A 23,045-nucleotide genomic window follows, 5' to 3' on the forward strand; every position below is an offset into this window, starting at 1 on the left:
ATAGCTCACGATTGAACGAAGGATTTTATTTTTCTTCGATCACAACTTATTTTACAAGGTAACACATGGTCTAGATTCGACAGAAAATCGGACATTTTTGTATTCAACTCTGCTAAAGATTTGAAATTTCAATTTCTTTTTTAATCCTTCGTTCAGTCACGAGCCGTGCTCGCGTACTACTAGAAAATATTTGCTTCTTTTTATTTCAGATAAAGCTATCGTGAATTATCCTGACCACCTCGAGGATAGCTTTTCACAAAGGATCTCCGAAAACCAGCTCTCATTGGTTTAATATCGAATCTTTTTTTATGAAAAGTATATGAAATATACTCCAAATGTTACTCGTTCGAGCAACACAAGTTAAAATAATAACATTCATTTGGTTTGCTCGAAAAAATTGATAGAAAATGTGATTTTTTTTTCTAAATCGTAGTCTCTCAAAAATGTCCAATTCATTGGAGATCCGATAGTCAAGGGAGAAAGGGAATTCGCCCAAGTGGAAGAGGTATCTCGAATGTCGTTTAAGGATCCTCAAAAGTGTTTCCACGCGGCTCGTGAACCTCTTCCTCGGTTCGCGGCGTCACGGAATGCGATATCTTTCCTCTCCGTCTTCCACGGGGTTCCTGCGCAAGAAGACTCGACCATTAGTCATCCAGCAATGGGTCCTCTATCCGGCAGCTCGTTATCAGAAGGGCGTAAGTCGACGGCCAGTGCGAACTCCACGCTCGTAAATTCAAATCACACGTTTCCGGCCAGCGGCGGGCAACGCTTTACGAGGCTCCTTTATTTTCGAGGAGCGAGCACAATTCCGCTACTCCTTGTCCAATGTGTTCCGTATTCCTTAACGGAGTATGCCCAATCAGAAATCTTGAAATTTTCAATTTTTTTTTTTTTATAATTATATTATTATTTTATTATTATTATTTTATATTTAAAATAATTAAATTTTACATTTAAGAAATCATAGGAATTTTCAGTAAAATAGTTTTGCTTACTATTACTAAAACTTTATTACATAGAAAAAAAGGAATAGATATAGAAAAGTCACCATTACATATAAGAAATATTAATAAGAAAACTATCCAGGCAATATCAAATGTAAATTAATATTCTTTATGTTTTTTGCTTATTTTAATATTCTTTATGTAGTTTGCTTATTTTTATTTGACTACGTGTAGTTTTATTCGTAATGTTCACTGGTCGAATAGTGAAATTTTAATTCCCTTGAAATGTTTTATTCTACAATTAAAATTTCAATTTTCATTTGACGAGTAACGGTTAAGTTGCTACATTCATCGGTTTTACTAAATCAATTGCATTGAAAATATCTGTAACATAATAATATCAAAAGCATCCCGTGAACGATGTGAATAATATTAACGATAGCTTAAAAAGAATATCTTCTAACATACTAATATTAAAAATATAACACCTGAAGTTATAGCCTACACGCGTTATTTATTCAATGATATGAATAATACCAACAATCTACTTAAAAACAAGTGTGTTTAGCAATAAGAGCTCATCTCTTTATCTTTCTCGTTTAGAAACGACCGATTTCCCAAACGAAATTGTTCAGCTTTTGGTTTTTGGGGTCACGAATTCCGAGGCAGGGATTCATCGAATTCAACGCGATGTAGGAGACAGTATACATACAAACAGCGATTAAGGGGCGATCCTATGTAAACGTGGCGTTGAGTGGTTCCCCAGGAGGTCGCGCGCAAGAAATGATAAAAATAAGACCGGCAGATGTACAGCGTGAAACGAATTTAATTAAACTCGGGTCTTCGCGTTGTTCAAAGGCGTCGCTATTATCATTCGAGGTCTCTTTCGCTTAATACCCTTCAAGCTTGAGTGGGCACGAATCATTCTGGGGAATCAAGATGTATCGTGGACCATTGGCATTATAGGAATCTAATACTTGTTCTGCGAAAAAATACACGTTACCATTTTCGAGCATTTTGTACTACGTACTTGTGGCTATTTTGATGTTTAGAGGAAGATTATAGAATCCAAAGATTTATAAAAATAAATGTATATAATATACTGTTTTCCAGCATTAACGTATAATGTTGATTGTATGTTAGGAAGGAAAAATAATACGTATTTCTTTTTTAAAATACTCTATAATAATTCCAATAATAATTTCATCATTATATACTAAATATACACTAGTAAGGAAGAATAATACATATTTTTTTTTAAACTAATGGCTGTTATAATTTTGCTCTGAAAATGAAAAACCACATAAACGAATGTACCTTCAAGATTATGGCGGAGGATCGAGAATTATATTTTTAGTATTTTATAATAGAACTCTTTTTTTTCGTTTCAAGTAGAAGTGATACCAATTTTTATTCTCGTTTACTTGATGATCAAAGAAACACTGTTTTAACCAAAGGAAACTCATGCCTTTTATGTTATTTACGTTTAACACTCCACATCCACATACATTCTAGGTCGCCCAAGGAACTTGGGGAGAAGTAGTGTTTGCAATCGAGTTTCCTGGAGATCCCGAGAATTTAAACAATTTCGAAATTGAATACTACATAATGTATTATATAAACAATTAATTTGCTTTTTAACAAAATTATTTACACCACATAATTCATCCCTTTCTAGTAAATAAACGAAACACCCTGTACACGCTATTAATTAATATTGTAGTCTTCCAAATTAAGCAAAACATTGAAACAATAACATTCTCCGACAAGTATTGAGAAAAAGAGGAATAAAATGTATACAACCAACCTGTCTAATAGCGTCTACGTGAAACTTTAGACAAATTCATTTACTTGTAGTATACATGGTCATTTGCTGTAATATGTATATTATGAGAGAAGTGAAACCGGTTGTTTGACAGGTTGCAGTAGGTTTAACGTTAAACATCTCGTCGGGGTTTACAACACGAGCTAAAACGCATTAGTAAAGTGTCGTGTATTATAAAAGTACGATAAAAAATTCCTTCTGCGTGTTCTGCCGTGAATGAACGTCGACTCCGAAGCCGAGTCAACCGCGAGGTCTTTTTACATTCGAAAACCACATCATATCGTGGTCTACCGATTTGCCGCGAAGCGGCAACATCAAAGGCGAATCGTTCATCTGGCGCGAAGGAAGGAAAGCGATTAAGTTTGCGGGTTTAAAGAGGATCAAAAATCTCGGTGGCCATACCGGACGAGAAGCACGCGTGTTAGAAAAGGAAGAGCCACCGCCCACGGTTCCCAAGCCTGGGTCGATCTAAAGTTAGAAATAAAAATAGGTCGGTTTAGAGGGAAGGGCACGAATTTTTCATCGAACCGCCGAGCCTTTGCTGTAGGACGCGCTGAAACGCGAAGGGCCGGGCCCGAATGGCCCCCAATTACAGCAATGAGTCAAGGTTTTAATTGAAACTTAACCAGGACACTTGCACACTTTGTATCCTGCTAGGAATTAACTAACCAGGTCTAGGAATCTCACAATCCAAACTGTGAATGAAAACAAATAATATTTGGTTTTTGATTTTTAACCTGTGCTTGACACTTTATCTATCAGGAGTTTACTAGAGTCAGGATCAGTGTCAGAGTATCAGAGTCAGTGTCAGAGTCCCAGAGTCTCAGAGTCTCAGAGTCCCAGAGTCCCAGAGTCCCAGAGTCCCAGAGTCCCAGAGTCCCAGAGTCCCAGAGTCCCAGAGTCCCAGAGTCCCAGAGTCCCAGAGTCCCAGAGTCCCAGAGTCTCAAAGTCCCAGAGTCTCAAAGTCTCAGAATCTCAAAGTCTCAGAATCTCAAAGTCTCAGAATCTCAAAGTCTCAGAATCTCAAAGTATCAGAGTCTCAGAGTCTTAGAATTTCAGAATCTCAGAGTCTTAGAATTTCAGAATCTCAGAGTCTCAATGTCTCAGAGTCTCAATGTCTCAGAGTCTCAATGTCTCAAAGTCTCAACGTCTCAGAGTCTCAACGTCTCAGAGTCTCAACGTCTCAGAGTCTCAACGTCTCAGTGTCTCAACGTCTCAGTGTCTCAGAATCTCAACGTCTCAATGTCTTAGAGTCTCAGAACCTCAGAATCAGAGTCATTGTGATTTTCTGTGTATTTTGTCATGATCAATTCCTGCATCCTAATCAATATTGATTTTATATCATTATATCATCTTATTATTATTTTTCCAATAATTAATGCAGTTAAATAATAATCAAACATTTTTAATCCAATCTCATATTTGACAAATCCTGTTCATCATCGTACATATGTCACCCTAATATTAAGTTTTAAAACTTCATCTGTTGACCACAGATATCATAGAGCTTGCGAGGAGGTGCATCTGTAGATGTGTGGAAGTGAATGTGGATGAGTGATACAGGCTTTTATACCGGCGTTCTGAACGCTGATTCTGATTTATCATACTTCTTACAACCTACCACTCCAAGGTAGGTTGTTGCTGGTCAACTTCTTATTTTAATTTACCCAAATGAAAAAAAATATAAGGGGGTTAGATCTGTTAAAGGTGCTGGCCAAATTGTGGGCCATTACGTCCAATCCAACGATTTGGTAATTTCGTATTCGGTACTTGAGTACATATAGCTGCTCGTGAATAATGTGCTGGCCATCGTGTTGGTACCCCATAATCACTCGAACACTTAATGGTTTCGTATCTTTCTCCATTTAATGTTCCGTTTATAAAATTAAGTTCAATTATTCCTCCTCCAAAATGTTTGAAATCATACTATAAACAATTTTCATATTACAAAAAACAAAGGATATATTTAAGTGGGCCGTATATATGTAAGTGTTGAAGATCGTTTAGATGTTTTCAATTTAATATTCAATTGCGAAAAAGTAGCCAGTTGCGTAAGATAGTTTTGGCTTGAAATAACCAATCAGCTAGATGTTAACAAGTTAACTACTGGTTTGTTTAGAAAGAATCTGTATCTTAGAAGAGAACATACTTTTTTATTTATGTTACGAAGCCTCTCTACGAGTTTATTAGTAATATGCACAATATTGGGCACATCAACAATACATATACATTTACATAGGGTATATAAACATTCAGAAAACAAATAAAAGACATTCTAACGAATACTTAATCAGTAAACTGCGGATTTTATGCATTTATGGGGTACAGTAATATGAAAAATATTAAAAAAATATATATAACGTATGTTAAATATATATTCTATAATTAATATATTATAACAATATCGTCATTTCGTTTTATATGAGTGCACTTATCTTTTGGTTGTGCTTAACATGTATTTATTATTTTAGATTTAAGACTTTCGAGCCATGTCGAGTAGTAGCCTGTTGTTGGTCAATTTCTTATTTTGATTTTCCCCAAAAGAAAAATATCTATGATTCATTTAATAAGGTGTAGCCACCAATTGATGGCTAGCTCGAAGTAAAAGAGAACTTCTTGTATTAATATAGCCAAAGTGTCAACTTTGCCACAAGGTAAATTCAGTGTCTTATTTGTTTCCTCAAATTGAGCACTGTAAGTAGATAGCCACATTTAATAAAGTGGGCTAAGGAAACACTGAAATTAAGAATCCTATGAATAGGCTGCCAATAGATGAAGTGTTAAGTTTGGTTTTGTAAGCAATGGTAACAATCGAAGTCTGGTATCGACGCGCCTTGTTACATTTTTCTCCTAATGTAAAACATGTCTCTGTATTTCAGTTTTAATCGTCATATTCATTCGAATACAATTTTATCCATCTCTGATTTTATCGACGAACCGGTCAAACAGATCGATGGAATCGTTTCGAAACACGAGCCGACACGAAAATAGAGTAATAGTTGGTTTACGAGCAACCGGAAGAGAGGGGCGCTTTGTGATCTCGCGTTTACGATTCCCACGAAATCGGCCTTGTTTTTAACGATGGTACGTAGGGTAGGGTCACTGGTAACGCGTTTCCTCGAAATATATATGAGTGGCATTTATTGTTCCTCTGTTGCCAGAAACCCATGGCTCGATTCCAGTACCGTTGACCCCTGGAGTTCACTAAATCGCGATACGGGGTGTCGACGGATTTCGTGGACTACCTTTGCGATTCTGGACATCCAGCGAATATACAATGGTCCACCTTCATAACTTACAAAATATGCGTTGCACGAAAAAATGTTGTATGTAAAAGTTACATGGTTTAACAGGGTACATTATGTAGTGCATTCATTTTTTTACGGGTAGAAGCGTTTCGGAGATTTGAAGGACAACTTAGTTTTTTTTAAATAGAATACTATACTTTTTATACAAAAATGTGATAGAGTATTGAATTCTGAATAAAAAAGCGTTGACCTTTATTAGCCCTAAACCTAATGGGTAACGAATAATTCCACTTTATTACTTGAACATTTTCTTAACGTAATACTAAACCACTAGTTGTCCTAGCATATAATTTTTGTAACCTCGCCGAATTCACGGAACCTATTCAGATTTATTTTCATTACAAGTCACCTTATCTTTTTTAAAGGATAATCAATCTCTCTTTTGTACAGCAAGTTGAAATACCATATGTATCGGTAATGCAAATCAGTACAAATAAATTAAAAATCACACAAGTGGTGACTAGACTGCAGATTACTATGCATTTCTAGGAAATTTGAATCCGCAAGAAACTATAGAATGTACACAGTATGCAATAATATAAAAAAATATTGAAAGTAACATTCGTATTATAATATTTGCAGATTAAAATTCATTCCTATTTAGGTTCAATTTTTGTAGGTACTTTTCCAAAGATTTTATTTTGAATAAAAGTCCACAGTCTAGTAATAACTTAAATCACGTCTCTAATTTTACGTGGACTATCTCATACGTCAGTTTTAATCAAATCACATGTCATTTATCAGAAACAGTGAACGATTACGTGTGTAATGACTAGACTGCGGATCTTTATGCAAAAGAAAATCATTGTATATGTACCAAGAAAAATTGAACACAAACAGAAATGTATTCTACTCTGCAAATATTATGATATGAACTTTACTTTAAATGTCTATTATGTTCTTCCATATTGTGTGTATTTTGTAATTTCTTGAACATCAAAATTTCCTATAAATACATATAGATCTGCAGTTGACTAATGACTCTTGCGAACCGAGCTCATGCATTCTATAACATTTAAACAGCACCGCAATTCTCGCAGGTCTTTTAAGCGAAAAGTCGATATAGAAATACCATAGTGATCCAACGTGTGCCCTAAATATGTTTCAGGGGGAACCTTGAGTTCGGAGGATGGCATAGATCCAACACTCAGCCGACAGCATGTGCTATGTGATAGTCACTGGTCGTAGCTTGCTGTGGACGCTTCTGTCCTTAGTGGCGTTAATGGCAGTTTTATCGGGCCTCATCACTCCCAAATGGCTCGTTGGTCCACGGACGATTAAAGATACAAGTAAGTATCTTCTCTTTCTTAATTCTTACGGACAACATTGTCTTCTGGCTGACAGACAACCATTACTCGCTTCCCCGAAGACCTGCGATGCTTGAATAATCAGTATTTATGACGTGGGTTTAAATATTAATGACTCGTATCCACACACGTGTTCACCCATGATCTGACCTAAAATGAAAAGCTACGTTAGTAGAAAGACTCGTGACGCGCCTGGTTCCCTGCAAACGAGGAAGCTTAAGAATAATAAATGAAGTCGTTTGTGGCCCTCCAAGCATGAAGCTTAGTGGAACGTTTTCGGCCTATAGTCTCGGTTCAATAGAATGATAAAAATATACTTTTCTGAAATTTATATTAGAAGAATTTAATATAGGTGGGTTGAACTCAATTGTTTAATTGATTTGGTTTAATAATTAAGATGTTTGATTGATTTTCAATTGGATAAATGCAACCACTTTGAGCATTGTTATGTTAGATGTACAAAAGCAAACTGTAACAAATAAGGAATTAAAAATAATGGCAATGCATGCAATGAATAGTTTTGGCTCCATTACTCACTTTATGATAGAAATCGACATGCTTAATTGATTTTCAATTGGATAAATGCAACCACTTTGAGCACTATTATGTTAGATGTAGAAAGCAAATAATAAACTATAATATACTATAATAAACTATAACAAATAAGAAAGTAAAAATAATAGCAACATATACAATGAATAGTTTTGGCTCCATTACTCACTTTATGATAGAAATCGACATGCTTAATTGATTTTCAATTGGAGAAATGCAACCACTTTGAGCACTGTTACGTTAGATGTACAAAAGCAAACTGTAACAAATAAGGAATTAAAAATAATGGGAATGTATGCAATAAATGTTTTTGGCGTCATTACTCACTTTATAATAAAAAGTGACATGCTTCATTGATTTTCAATTGGATAAATGTAATAGTAATAATGTAAATGTAAATAAGTTACCCAATTGCGCACTGCCACGTTAAATGTAGAAAGCAAACTATAATGAACTATAAAATAAACGTAGAAAATAAAAATAATAGCAATGTATAAAATTTCTTCGGTTCTGAATAAAATTTTTACTTCATAATGTAGAAAATGAAGATAATAGATCTATGCATATAATAATCTACTGAAATCATGTGTCATCCCAGGAAATGGAACAGAGTTATATGTCCCGACAGTCGGCATTTTCAATCGTTGCATCAGACTGCATGGGAAGATGCACTGTGCCAATTTCAACATCGATGGCATCGCGACGGATTCCAGCGTCTTTCCAGCTTGCTGGAAAGCTTCTTACTTCTTCATGTCCCTTGGCTTGGCGATCATGTCTTTGACGGTGCTAGCGGCTCTGATTGGCTGCTGTATACAGAGCATCGGTAGGAAGAGCATCTTCAATTTGGCTGGGGTGGCGCAAGTAATTGCCGGTAATAATAATAATAATAATAATAATAATTAAGAATGACTTTCATAAAGTGAAGCTCCATCGTAATAGTAGCTTTTTAGGTATAAATTCAATCGTTTTTAACACTTTAACTACTGCTCTATTTAAAAAGAGTTTTACAATTTACAGTAGGGCGTTCGACAATAACATGTGTATATTAATATATTATTTACAGAGAGCCTAGATAAGGACTTTTTCATCCAAGTGTTTATCTCCTGGAATTTATTAAGTGTGTTTTTCGTTATGTATTTACAATGCCTATACCTAATTACTGGAAATAGACAAAGCTTGTCACATACATTCAATTAACTTTTTCACTATAAATATATATGTACATATATATTTGTAGTTGTATATGTATATTTATAATGAAACATTTATTCAGAAACATCATACCTATTATTTAATTTAGACAAATTTCTTCAATACAATATTTTATAGATGAATAAAGTTTATTCCTGTACATGTTTATAATCAAAGATTGATTTGGACACACCAAACTGAATATAAACAAATTACTTTAATAGTCTCCAACTTATGGGATTGTATGCACCTAGTAACAACATGCAGAAGTTAATTTCAGATTAGGTAAATATATAATAAATTAAGAAAGTTTTCTTCTACAATGTAATTTTTTTTCTAGATAGATCGATAATTAATATGTTAATCTATGCTGACATTAACTTGTGCATACGGATACTAGGTATATCAAAATCCTTGCTTATTTTCTCAATTTGAGCGTTGTCAATAGACAACCAATATCACATGTGTTATTCACTGCAGTGAATAATATATTTTAGTGGATAAACAATGGAATTAAAAAACCTAATGAATTGGTTCCAGTCAGATGCCAGTTATATATTGTTACTATACATAAAATTGTAGTCATTTTATTCTGAAAAGGATCTACATCATAATCGAAACATGAAGAATAGTTGAATAAGGGCCTGGAAGGCTATTACTATAACGGAGTCTTAATAATAATAATTATGTTGCAACATCAATCTTGAACTTCGTAGGGATTTTGATTTTTCAGCTAACACTTTGTTCTTGTTAACAGGAATATCGTATCTCCTGGGGATGATTTTGTATCCTGCTGGCTGGGGAGCGGAGAGAGTTCAGAGGATTTGTGGCCCCGAATCGGATGCTTTCTACATTGCTGACTGCACTCTTGGTAAACATATACTCACTATTTATTATGGTTATGCATAATTATCGATCACATCTTCGAGTAGAAATGAAGTAATTATGATGGAAACATCCCTGAAAAGTCTCGATGCAATGATTGCTTGATATTCTGACTCGCAAACTAAATTCGAATGCAATACATCACGATCTAATACTGGAGATGTATAATGAAACAGGCGCCATAGAATATGTTACAGTAGAACAATGTGATAAATCATTGGAAATGTATTATATTAATTTATTTTTTTCTCTTATGGCAGTAATATTAACATGTGGTACCCTTAGTCAAGTAATGACAATACTACGCCCTGCGCACACTCTCTCGCCCTCTTGTCCTAATACGAGAATTGGGGGGGGGGGGATAGCCACACAAACCCTTGTTCGCTCAAATTCGAGATGGCAACCGAATTAACAAACCAGCTAGTATTGGTTGCCGCATACTGGGGGCATCCCTGCGCCTATAAGATAGCAACCTAACCGACAAACTAGCTAGCATAGGTTGTCGCATGAAAGAGGCACATCTGCGCCTACGGTACGGCATCCGAACCGACAAACCGGCTAGCGTTGTTTACCGAATCAAAGGGGCATCCTTTCGTTCAGGGTGCGTCAATCACCAGTAACTGACAGTAACTTTTCGCTAACTTTTCATTCAGGCAGCGTTAGTCACCAATGACTTACCACTAACTTTTCCGATCACTAACCTTTCGTTCGCATTTGGAAACCTCCTCACACCTGGTAACACCTTCTAATACCTTTTAATATCTCCTAACAACTCCGAACAACTCCAAATACGTTCTAACACACTCTGACATCTCCTAAATTCTCCTAACAACTCCTAACAATTACTGACATATCTTGACACCTCCTAACACCTTCTAATACTTCCTGACATCTCCTAACAACTTCTAATACTTCCTGACACTTCCTAACAAACTCTGACATCTCCTAACAACTTCTAATACTTCCTGACACTTCCTAACAAACTCTGACATCTCCTAATAAATCCTAACAATTACTAACATATCCTGACACACCCTAGAACCATCATACATCTACTAACACCTACGGACGCTGATACAATAAGGTAAGTTTCAAGATAAAATTAAAAATTGACCTACATCATCGAAACTTACTGAGTTCTTCTGATACCAGGAGTAAAAATCCGACATTTCCCATCACAATTTTGAGCGGGGCGATTTGCAATATTGTTGAAGTTGCCGCTGCTTAAAATTCTACAAAGTTGCAAATTGCTTCACTCAAAAGTACAACAATGTTGCAAAGTCGAGTCGATTTTTCGGATTTTGTCACATTTTGCCGAACTTCTGAGTTGCCACTTTGTTGTACTTTTGAGCCCCGCAACTTTGTTGCAATTTTGAGCGGCGCAATCTCCAAAATTTGCAACATTGTTGCAAATAGCTGCTCGCCCGCAGAATTCAACAAAGCTGCAAGTTCAACAATGTTGCAAATCGCTTCTCGCAGGAATTCAACAATGTTGCAAATCGCCCCGCTCGGGAGTCCAACAATGTTGCAAAACGCTCGATGTTGAATTTGCAACATTGTTAAATTCTGCGGGGAGCGATTTGCAACATTGTTGAACTTGCAACTTTGTTGAACCCCCTGTGGGGAGCGATTTGCAACTTTATTGAACTCCCGCGTGGAGCAAATTGCAACGTTATTAAACCGGGAAATATCACAGATGTGAGGCGAAATTATGGGGAAATATCAGAGAAATGAGGGGAAATTATAGGGAAATGTACCAGGAAGTGAAGGGAAATATACCAGGAAATGGAGGAATATTAAAGGGAAATATGTAAGCTAATGGAGGGAAATTAAAGGGAAATATACCAGGAAATGGAGGAGGTGTTTAAGGGAAATGTGTAAGGAAATGAAGGGAAATTAATGAAAAATATACTAGAAAATGGATGGAAATTATAGGGAAATGTACCAGGAAATGGAGGGAAATTAAAGGGAAGTGTGCCAGGAAATGAAGGGGAATTAAAGGGAAAATTTCCACGATGCTGTATATTACGTCATTCTTCATGAGTTATTAGGAGATGTTAACACTTTGCCGGCCGCACTGTTTTTAAACATTTCTTCGCTTGGCGCCGGCACCACGAACTCTGTTTCTTCGCTTGTCGCCGGCTGTTGTCAGGCAATACTTTGCGAAGGTCACCACTGTGGTGTCGCCAGACTTCATAGTGTTAAAATATGTTAGAAGGCGTTAAGAGGTGTTAGTTGATACGTATCGGATTTCCTTCGTGCCACCTCTTCGCATATCATGTTCTCCTGATACTTTCAGGTTGGGCCTTCTACAGCGCCATGATAGGGGTTGGACTTACCTTCGTATGCGCGGTGATCAGTGGTCAAGCAGAGAAGTCCACGGCAAGCGATAAGGTCCAAGATAAAATGAACGAAGGCAAAACTTTGATCTGTCTTGCGTGAAACCAAGGAAATGAATGTACTTAATTTCGTTTGTGCTTCTAAGACAATATTGCGAGGACCAAAAAGAGCCAAGAGTTTGAAACGCAAAGATTTCCTTCTTCCCCATTGAGTCGACAGACCAAGGCAAGAGGAAAGGAATAAATTCGTCGCGGGACGAAGTTCGACCTCTTACCGAGCATATTCGAGGTCGATTACTGTGATGGAGTCATCGGGAGTTGTCGAACCTTTGCTCCATAGAGTACTTATCGCGGAAGCGAATTTTTCTGTGCCAATACGATTATCACGTCACCGAATGAATATTTGGTTCTTCATGGACGATAGAAGATAATATTACAGTCATGTTAAAAGACGTACAGTTTTATATCTTTTTACCGATAACTTTTATAGTCTGTTTTATAAGATCTACACAAGGTGAATATTTTTAACAAATAAGGTATCATAAAGAACTTGTACTACTGCATAAAGAAAAAATAAAATGTCGATGATGCTGGAAAATGATTTGTTATTCGTCTTTAGTCTTCTTGTATCATATAAAACATTACTGCAATTTTGTAATTATTAGTCAACAGATGCAGAATATTTTCGAAAACCTAATTATTGAGTCTTATGCAGTTTAAACAGCTGTATAACGTGATATTTTTGTAATATGTTGTATGTAATATTACAATAAAATATCACTGTAAAATTTATTCACAAACATTCTATTCGATTTTGAGGCCAATCAATTTTACGACAAAAGTTTGTAGCTACTCAAATTTTTAATTGTTAGTCAACAAATGCAGAATTTTATCGAAAACTAATTACAGTGTTTTTTATGCAGATTGAAAAGTTCTATAAAGTTGTATTTTTTTTTTTGGTAATGTTACATTAAAATATCACTATATTGGGGCCAACAAATTGTCCGCGACTGTATACAGTACTGTTTGAAAATATTTCTCATTAAAATCTTTTATATAAATTAAGAATAAAATCTTTTCCCATAGTAAATCTGATTTTATCATTAATATTAAGGAAGTTATACAAGAAAAACCAATTGGGAGTTCGACTTTGGTCACTTTCTTCTGTCATAATATTTCAGCCACATATTCCGAAACATTCTTCAAACATTCTTCAATAACATGACACACCGGTTCTTGGTTTGTCATAATAACTCCCACGCAGTCTGTTCTTTATTTTCGTTTGTATTAATTCATTGAGAACAAGTGTATCGACAGCTTAATAGTACCTAATAAATAAATAATCATAATTGTTCATCCGCGTAAAAAAATGGAGAACGTCCGACGATCGGACGCGTTTGTTCGGACCCTCGAGCCGTTCTCGAACGATAAGTAAAGAAATTTGCGATTCCTGTCGTTTCCGGAGAGCTGATTCCCGCGTAAATGGGGCGAAGACTTTCGCTGTAAAGAAGCGAAGGAGACGAACGTTAAAAAATAAGCATAAAACCGGTAATCGTGTGGTCATGGCGATTCTCCTCGTACACTTTGGATCGGTCCGTTAAAAAGTTCGGCGACGCACGGGGTCACTAAGAAAAAAGCGACGGGGAAACTGTTCTGAATATAAATTACTACGTGGATCGAGGCGAGGCCCTAAATACGGAATATACACGTAAAATACATCGAGAGAGGGGGCAAAACTCAGACGAAGAGGGAAACAGGATGAAAGGAATCTAAGGACTCGATGCTGGAGGCTGTTATGCGCATACATCTGATTTCGGTAGATTACGCGAATTGCTAGCTTCCAGTCGCTCGTTTTCCTCCAGTCGCATTCGTTATTCTCTCTCACGCTTATATACAGTCGCTCGCGGCACAAGCTTGTGCTGCACACGCTCGCTGCATTATAAAAAAAAGAAGAATCGATAGCTACTTTTATCGGGAGATGATAACAGAAAAATCTCAGATCGACACGCTACGAATAATTCTAGTCGTTTGATCGTCGCCGAATTCTTTGATGGAGCAGATAAATGAGAACGAAATGAAACGTTCCCTTCCCCGTTCGAACGAAATTACTGTTAACGTGATTGAAATAGAAGCTTGGAAACCCACGCGACTCTTCGTTTCATTCTCATTCATCGACGCCAGAGATGGACAAAATTGTTATTCACGTCGGAATTTTGAATAACGACTACAAAAGTAAAAATAATAATATTCGATCCGTTATCTTCTTTTAAACTCTGCCGTGAGCTCGAAAAGATTAAGAACCACTGCTTTAATTACGCCTTCTGCTCAATTACCGAATACTTCTTAAAATTAACGAGGAGACCTAAACTATCGGGCGTGTCGAGACCATCTCTCTACGGGAATGTCAACTTAGACAAACGATTAGGACTTTAAAAACTTTGCCTTTCGCGAAATGTACTCTGGCGAAATCAATTCGTAATTATGCTAAATTTTTGGGCTAAATTTTTCTATGGGAAACGTTGACACGACGAAAAATAGTACTCGATTTAAAAGAATAGCGTCACGCATTACGGAAACAGTACTGGTGGCGAGTATAATAGGAATACCTCTACTCGCATCTAGAAAATATAATCATTTTAGGATCACGACTGTTCGTCGATGTGTTACAACCGAAAACGTTAGGCGAGTACGATCGCTAATATAATATTGTAGGCTTTGCGATAATAGCGTCGCCTGATTCAAGGAAACGATCGATCAATGACGTAACAGATTCCGATGTTGTTCTAAGCAGATTGCTCGCAAAACCTGTCTTTGTCTTCGGATCCTTGATCCAGGCATTATCGCTAACGATTCACCAGCGATCGTCGACCGTTTTCCAATGCGATTCGCCGTCGTACAAATATAAACGAAGGTCGACAACAACGCGATATATGATCTGAAAGCATATCGATGTTATAAACAGAGTTAAAGAGGCATAGGCCGACCTGTAAGTGAGATTGTCCCACTACTAGAAAAAGAAGGGAGACCACGGTACCCTAACTATCTCTCTTTACTAAAGCATGAGTTGTTGAGTTGGCTCTGTATATTACGAATTTAAAAAACGGATACGGCTGTTACATTACTCATTCATACAATTTATATATTATATAATATATAAAATAATTATATGTGAATATATATAATATATATAATAATATAATATAATATAATTATTATATATTATATAATACTAGTAACGAGAAAATATTACGAGAAAATAATTGAAAGCTGAGTGAATTAAATTGAATAGAGAGTTAATGTTTGCAAGGAGAAATTTAAATGTTCAGCACTTGTTCCCTAGACAAATACAGAGAGGGTACCACGGTTTTCTTTCTCTTTTTAGCTATGGTACGGGCGGAGGTCTGACTCCCATACTCTATCTATAATATCTCTATGCATGAAAGCCCTATTCGAGTAACGTTTGTTCATCTGCTTTCTTACATAAAAATTCCTATGGACAAGAGGCAGTCTCTGTGCCGTTTTTTCTCACTACCACGATTCTCTTTGATTGTTCAACATTTTTCCTATGCTTCTTTCGCTCGTCGTTCACGGGCAAGAATGCTTCTCGTGACACGACAGTTTAAACAAAAGAAACCACGAAACAGAGAGTCAAAGAGTGTTCAACGTTACTGTGCTATTCCGTTCCGCGAAATGAACCGGATAAACATCGTAGAAAATCGAACGATAGCGTAAATCGATATTAAAACGTAACAAGATTAGCACGAAACATCACAGCGTGAAAATATCGAAGAGGAACGAAGGTGTAAGTGTAGGTCGAGAACACCGTATAATAAAATAGAAATTGTTCCAAAACATTTTAAAAATGTAAAGTCAATCTCCAAAAATTCGTAACTTCGTCGATTCGATAATATCTGTCGAATATGCAGGGCGTCCCACTAGAAAAAGGACACTCGTCCCTTTATTTTCATCGACACGAAACGATGTTTTAAACATAATTTTAATGGCTCCGAACGGTAAACACGGAGCTGCAAAAAATGCTTCACGATTCGGTTAATGATGTATGATTTAATGCACATCGATGTTTGTGACATGATGCAAAAGAAGAAAAGAATATATCGCACCTAAGAAAAGTAACATAACTCGCAAAATGTTTATTATTTAGAACAACATTTGTGGTACTTTTCCTATTGATAACACAACTTATCCCCTACACAATTTTATGATCAAGTATATGATATAGTTCTATAATTAATTTTCAAGTTGTGTCATTTTTCTTGCGAAGGTGCGATTTTCTGTCGAATGATATATCTGTGATTCAGAGAAGATGAAAAAAAAAAGATTCTAGTAGGGCACATTGTATACCGTGTGTGATCGAACTGCGGTGTTTCCGCTGTAGGCAAAATGCTCGATTCTACCAACAACGCGAAGCGTATTTGATTGTAGTCGAAGCATGTCTGTAATTGTTTACAAGTCAACTCTCTACGGAACAGTCTGACGCATAATTTTCATCGCTTTACGCAACGAAATCCTCTAACTGTGGGCGTGCTGCACACAACGCGTATGTCGTTTCATAATACTATTCATCGGAAATTACAACACCGTCGATTCGGTAAATATCGCTGAGCGTGCGACGGGAATCAACGTTCTTTTTTTGTTTACTTCTTTTTTTTTTTGTCGAAAAAGCATCGAGAATTGCGGGCCAACGCGCCTCGAAATCATCAAGCGTACAAGAGACAATCCATAGAAAATACCGCAATTTTGATCTGGCTCGAGGCAGAGCACAGGCCCTTTTTTTATCGTTACGTGTCGGGGGCAAAGATCTTGACGGTATCCTCGGAATTTTGCGCGTTGGAGCGCATCGCGCGCCTTCGTTCCTCGATCAGCTGCCTTCGAGCCTGCTCTCTCGCCTCTCTCGCCTTTTTGTTCGCCTCGCTGTTGGCCGTGGATTTTGGTTTGTGGATGGGCGTAACGCGACGCTTGGGCGTGCTGCCATTCTGAGCCACGCCGGCTGCCGATTTCTTCTCCGGCACAGTCTGAAGCAAAGAAAAGCGTAAAATTTCCGCAGAACTAATTAAGAGGATATTCTAATCTAGAGAAATGATTTTTAGGTATTCTTTTGGATTTTTTTAGTTTAAATCCATAAGGAATTTTGTTACGGGGAAGTAGATATATATTTATACATATTTCGAGAACATATTAGGTGGACTGGATCTCGACACTCCTTTATCATTCATCAACTCATTGATTTTTATCCATCTGGCATTAAAGATTTGCACACTACATGGAAAAAGGCTATTGATAACGACGGTGATTACATAATTAATTAAAAATAGAGACTTATTAAGAATGCATTTGTTTGAATTTAATGTAAAAGAAATGACTTTTCGTTACACCTAATATATAATTTATGTTTAATGAAAGAGAAGTATATCCCTTTTGAAAAAAGTATGTTCATGGCTGTCACTGCCTTCCATAGTGTTCATAATTCTAATTCTACTTGGACAAAAGTATTACGTTGTCCCGAAAGTTTCTTTCGTGAGTTGCATTCAATTATTTCCTGTGGCAGTGTTTATATAAATAGACAATCTAATTTCTTAGACAGTGATGCTGTAACAGTAATGAAGCGAATTGTACACAATTCAGTAATGTAACATAAAACATAAAATATTGTGTATATATTAATTATTAATAAAACGAAAGAAACTTTCGGGACAACCTAATAGTATTTTCTAGTCGTTCCAAAAGAAGTTAAATTAAAAATATTCATTAACAGATATATCGAAACACACAGTTCTAACAAATATTCACAATTTATTCAATTTTTGTTATTCATTCGAAATTTTAAATCATTTAGTAAACTAGAACTTGAGATCTAATAGCAACCATTTGAAAAAATACGAGGAAATCGCGTTTACAGATTTTCATACCAGATACATATATTTATATACCGTTGTCTTTCGACGTCTGTAACTTCATTAATTTTCTGAATTTAACAAAACCCTATGGGGGGTATATATTTATACAAGATCTACATTTTGAGATAATGCCAAAAGAACATAGATTTTTTAAAGTTCTAGATTAGAACACCCTCTTAATCTTTTGCGGACGATTCACTGCATACATGTTCAATTCAATGGATGGAAAAGTGACACAGTGCGAGTCTTAATTTAGCGTGAGATTAATTCTAGAAGAATTTGGAAGAGCGATTGTTAGTCTATTCGTGGAGCTTGCAACTATGCTCGGTGACTGAAATACTGGGTCATTCGGAAAGTTCATAGTGTTCTCCAATAGATGAGGATATTATCTCATTGCGTATGGATTACGATGTCTCGTATATACATATAGCGAATTGAACTTTGCAGAATCCCGTTTGAACATTTTTTAAATGAAAAATTAAAGTAACATCAGAAATGTCTTGAAAATAGAATCGGAAAGCTATCCATTACATGATAACTTATAAATGTTTAGATTACCGAAAAGAGTAAAATACATAAGTACAAATACAACAAATGTTAATGTTACGTTCATAATTTTATCATCGAGAAAAGATTAACAATCGCTCCTGACACGTAGAATAAACATCAAGGAGGAAAGGATAAACATTAGTAGGAAAGGATAAGTTAACAAACAAGGGAAACATACTTTGGGAAAGGGCGTTCCTCCTCGAGCTTCCTTCGTAACTCTACCATCAGGATTCCTGCTTCTACGCTAGGTTCTCTGTGTCGGCGCTTTGACAGGAATGAATAGGAACAAACGGAGGCAGGAAGATACTCCCGAGGACACGTTTATTCCACAAATGCAACAAGATATACATCGGATCGCGGTCGGTCGTTAAAAACCTAATAATTGTACAAGACCCTCGGGTCCAGGAGGCAGTTATTGCACGAGCCAACTTTGAGAAGCATAAGAAATAGACTTAGGACACCATATACGTACAAATACAATAGTAATCGACAAAGGGTTCGATTCGATTTCAGGAACACGCAGACATGTCTCATTTTGCCGGGGAAACTCTTGTTCGAGTGATTCGAGGAAGCATCGAAAGTCACGGGGAAAAGTTGCGCGTACTTCAAGTCCTCCAAGCAACGAGTTACGTTAAGTTTCCTTTTTAATGGCAAGTACCTGTCGAAATCGACATTCTTAACGTTCTCGTTGGTATTTAAACAGCGTAACGGACGAACGGTGATATCAGAACACACATGCTGCGAGATATCCAAGACAATGTTCTTGAAAGACTCGATGCTTTTCGTGATCAGACCGTAACTCAGCTTCTTGATGCTCGTGAAGCGACTCTTCAATTTCTGACAACTGTTTTCGGATACTCGAGACACGATCGGAGAATTCATGGATTCGAAGGACATCAGGGCGGACAGGAAGCTCTCGATATCCGATTCTTTGTCGGACCAACTCACGATACTATTCACAATGTTCGTAACGAGAGTATACTGATTCTTCGCGTCCGCCGAGCGGGGCGCGATCAAACACTGAACCTCGCTGTCGTGCACGAAATCGGTAATATCGCTCGTGGTGGCGGTGTTGCGTAAATTTAATACATTTAAATTTGGAACGTGAAAATTCTCCAGGGAAAGATTAGGCATGGTTCCGCGAGAAACGACCTCCTTTGGCAGTTTTCCACCTTCGTGGCTCTTGAAACGCTTCCTTTTTTTGTCGTAAACCTTCGCCCGTTTCAATTTCTCCAACTTGGTCAAGGCAACAGAATTTGCCTGATTCTCCGCGTTGTACAGCTTTTTCAACTGACGCAGCGTCTCCTGAGACATTGGAACGAAAGGTTTCGACTCGCTCAAAGTCCAAACGACATTGTCTGACGACTCGTCAGGGTCTTTTATTTCCCATTCGACTTTCTTTGGAGGATCTTTTGATCGATGGACTTGCTTCTTCTTGGCCCACGTTCCGGACAAAGCGTGATTTTCCTTCGACCCGTTGGGTGTCGAACGAGGTTTGTGTTTGTCGTTCGAAGCATCAAGATTCGAAGATTCCCTAACAACGGGGATATTACTTTTGCACGCACTACTTTTATCATAATTGTACGGAGAGTTCTGATTAATTTCTGAGACGTTCTTGTCACGATTGTTGTTACTTCTGCATGCCTGAGGTTTAGTTACGTTTGTAATTGAAGATGATTTTCCATGTTTGGATCGGCCTATGGGATTCGTTCTTCTTTTCGACGTTCCGTGGAGTACATTTTCGTGTTTCAGAGGCGCCTTGATCATTTTCTCGGCATACCAATCAACTGCTGAACTTCTTTTGTTCAAGTCGTTCGAAAACGTGACACTGGAACCGGGCTTCTTAATAGTTTCCTTCTCAACATCGACTAGCGGAACTGGTCGTGTCTCGGAAATATCTTTAGAAGGGAACTTGTTCTTCTGCGACGGAGAAGTTTTTTCTTCGCTCGTTTTCCGAGGAAATACTGATATTGGACCGCGAGACTTGGATGGATCACTTTTCCGAGAGTTGCCTTCCGGTGTACTTGATCTCGTTTGCCAACAATTTCTTCTCTTCGTTCCGTTGTTGATATTTTCTCCAACGGGGCTGCAAGACTCGCCTTTCGACGAGATGTTTTCCTTTTCCACGTCGAAGCGCGAATCTTCCTTATCCGAAGGAAGCCTATTTTTGTCTTCTTTTGGGAGCTCTAGAATATCATGTTCCATCTTCTGTGGTTTATTAGCAACGGAGTCTACCGTCGTTTCCTTTTTCAATTCTTGCACTTGATCGAACAGGTCCGTCTCATTAGTTCCCCTTTCAAGTCCGATTTCAAAGCGAGAAGGCTCCCCTGCGAAGTAACGTCTAGCCGCGTCGAAGAGATCCGTGTCTTCGAAGAAATCTTTACGAGGCAACGAATCGTAAGTCTCGAATCGCGGATCTTTAAAAGCGAACGGATTCACGTCGGGTTGTAAAACGTCTACGTAATTAACGATACACGGAGTGGATGGATCAACAGTGAAGACATAATTTTCTGGAAACAGTATGTCGCCGACGCTTTCGGAAAGAAACAGTTGACCGTTTTCGTATTCTACGCCACGATTTTCGCAAGATTTTTCGTTCTCCAAACTTTGAGTTAAGACGCAAAACGCATCGTCGCATAATCGAGATTCGAACGAGTAGTCCACCGGCGCAAGAGACGGCTGCGCGTTCGAGGGAATCGTTTCCTTTGGCTCGTTAAACGTAGCACCGTTAAATCGAACGTGTTTATTGTTAACAAAATCTTTGCGATGATTTCTTTGAAAATGTTTCGTCGATTTCGTTTTATCGAGTCTTCGGGTCTCTGGGGATGGGTGGGAATCTTTCTTGCGACGCTTCGGGGGAGGGGGTGTCGAAGGGTTAACGGAGTCTAAACATACCTCTTGCCATTGGGAACTTCGTAACTTGTCGATCTGTTCGAAGAGCTCGTTTACTTGCACCACCTGCAGCATCACCATATCCCAGAAGCCTGCCAAGTCCTCGTTCTTGGTTGGAAACTCCTCGCCTGGAACTTGATTCTGTAACAAAGGAACGAATGTGTAAGAAGTATGAGAAAGATGTTCAATGTTAACGAATATACATCCGTTTGGAAGAATTGTATTAGATTGAGTCATTAGTAGACTGCGAATTTTATGCATTTGTGAGGTACGATAATATAAGAAACATACATAAAATGTACGTAATGTATATTGGATATATTCTACAAGTATTAAAATAATATTATTATTTCATTTTCTATTATAAGTGCACGTATCATTTGGTTATGCTTAGCATGTATTTATTATATTAGTTTATATTATAAATGCATAAAGTCCGCAGTCTAGTCGTAAGTAGTTAATATATTCTTATAGGAGGCGGTATTAGACTTCTTTGGGCAGAAGACAACGAAATTTTATCAACGAGGAATTTTTTGTTGCGATTACATTGGCAAAGTATTGTCAAAAATAATGGCGAATACGAAAAAGTAGGCTTTTATCTAATTCTTAAAATGTATCAAAACTTATGACTCAAGCTAATATCGTGTTGATTACATTAACCATTTTACGAGTGAGCATTTTGGGAAATTATACACGATTTGCGAGTAAGCTATATTTGATAAGTTAACACATTGTTGACCAGTCAGGAGTTAACTCGTGTTTCCATTTGCATTATCTACTTCAATTTATGAAGCCCAGGGCGACATAGAATATTGCAAAAGCTTTGCTCATCGTGTTTAGTCCTGTCGGTTTTTGTTTCTTTGTTACCAATAGAATATACTTTTCTCAGTATTTAGGTTTATGTCACCCAGTAGTTTATATTACGTTCAATTACGAAATAATAGCCGGTGCCATGAAGTCGCTTCTGTATAAAATTGCTGGTCAACAATGTGTTAACCAGCGTTTTATGTCAGTCAAATATAATGGAATAATCAAAAACTACGAGCGATATACAGAAGCTATTTTGTTTGAATGTCTTTAATCTCTTGAGGGATATTAACATATGTGCGTAAAATAATCTTGTAAATAAAAAAATACGCTGTCATTGTCACGAATACTATAAATACTACCTAGAGTTACAACAATGTACGGTAAATCGTTCCATTAAAAAGATAAAATCAGAAATATTGCCTCATTTTCACCCGCCTAACGATATTTCCTCCTTTGACGACGAGTCACAGGACATTATTTCGTTTATGTTTGGTAAATAACTATTATTAACGTGCGTATAAATTCAAA

General features: G+C 37.1%; 2 protein-coding genes across 4 annotated transcripts in view; one reads left to right on the forward strand and one right to left on the reverse strand.

Moving 5' to 3' along the window:
* The window catches only part of LOC128876318 (LHFPL tetraspan subfamily member 2 protein), a 32,174-nt gene extending 18,229 nt beyond the window's left edge, over nt 1-13,945 (forward strand). The window contains exons 2-5 of the mRNA XM_054122577.1: nt 7,186-7,366; nt 8,535-8,807; nt 9,885-9,998; nt 12,312-13,945. Coding sequence (XP_053978552.1) covers nt 7,237-7,366; nt 8,535-8,807; nt 9,885-9,998; nt 12,312-12,454 — 660 coding nt within the window. The 5' untranslated portion in view covers nt 7,186-7,236 and the 3' untranslated portion in view covers nt 12,455-13,945. The remainder of the gene's footprint in view (nt 1-7,185; nt 7,367-8,534; nt 8,808-9,884; nt 9,999-12,311) is intronic.
* Nucleotides 13,618-23,045, reverse strand: part of LOC128876309 (uncharacterized) — a 94,463-nt gene continuing 85,035 nt past the window's right edge. For all 3 annotated transcript variants that reach the window (XM_054122560.1, XM_054122561.1, XM_054122559.1), the window contains exons 13-14: nt 21,711-21,848; nt 13,618-17,384 (exon numbers count right to left, since the gene is read on the reverse strand). In XM_054122560.1, the coding sequence (XP_053978535.1) occupies nt 17,151-17,384; nt 21,711-21,848 (372 nt within the window). In that variant the 3' untranslated portion in view covers nt 13,618-17,150. The remainder of the gene's footprint in view (nt 17,385-21,710; nt 21,849-23,045) is intronic.

This window comes from Hylaeus volcanicus, chromosome 5 (assembly GCF_026283585.1).
Source record: "Hylaeus volcanicus isolate JK05 chromosome 5, UHH_iyHylVolc1.0_haploid, whole genome shotgun sequence".
Lineage (NCBI taxonomy): Eukaryota > Metazoa > Arthropoda > Insecta > Hymenoptera > Colletidae > Hylaeus > Hylaeus volcanicus.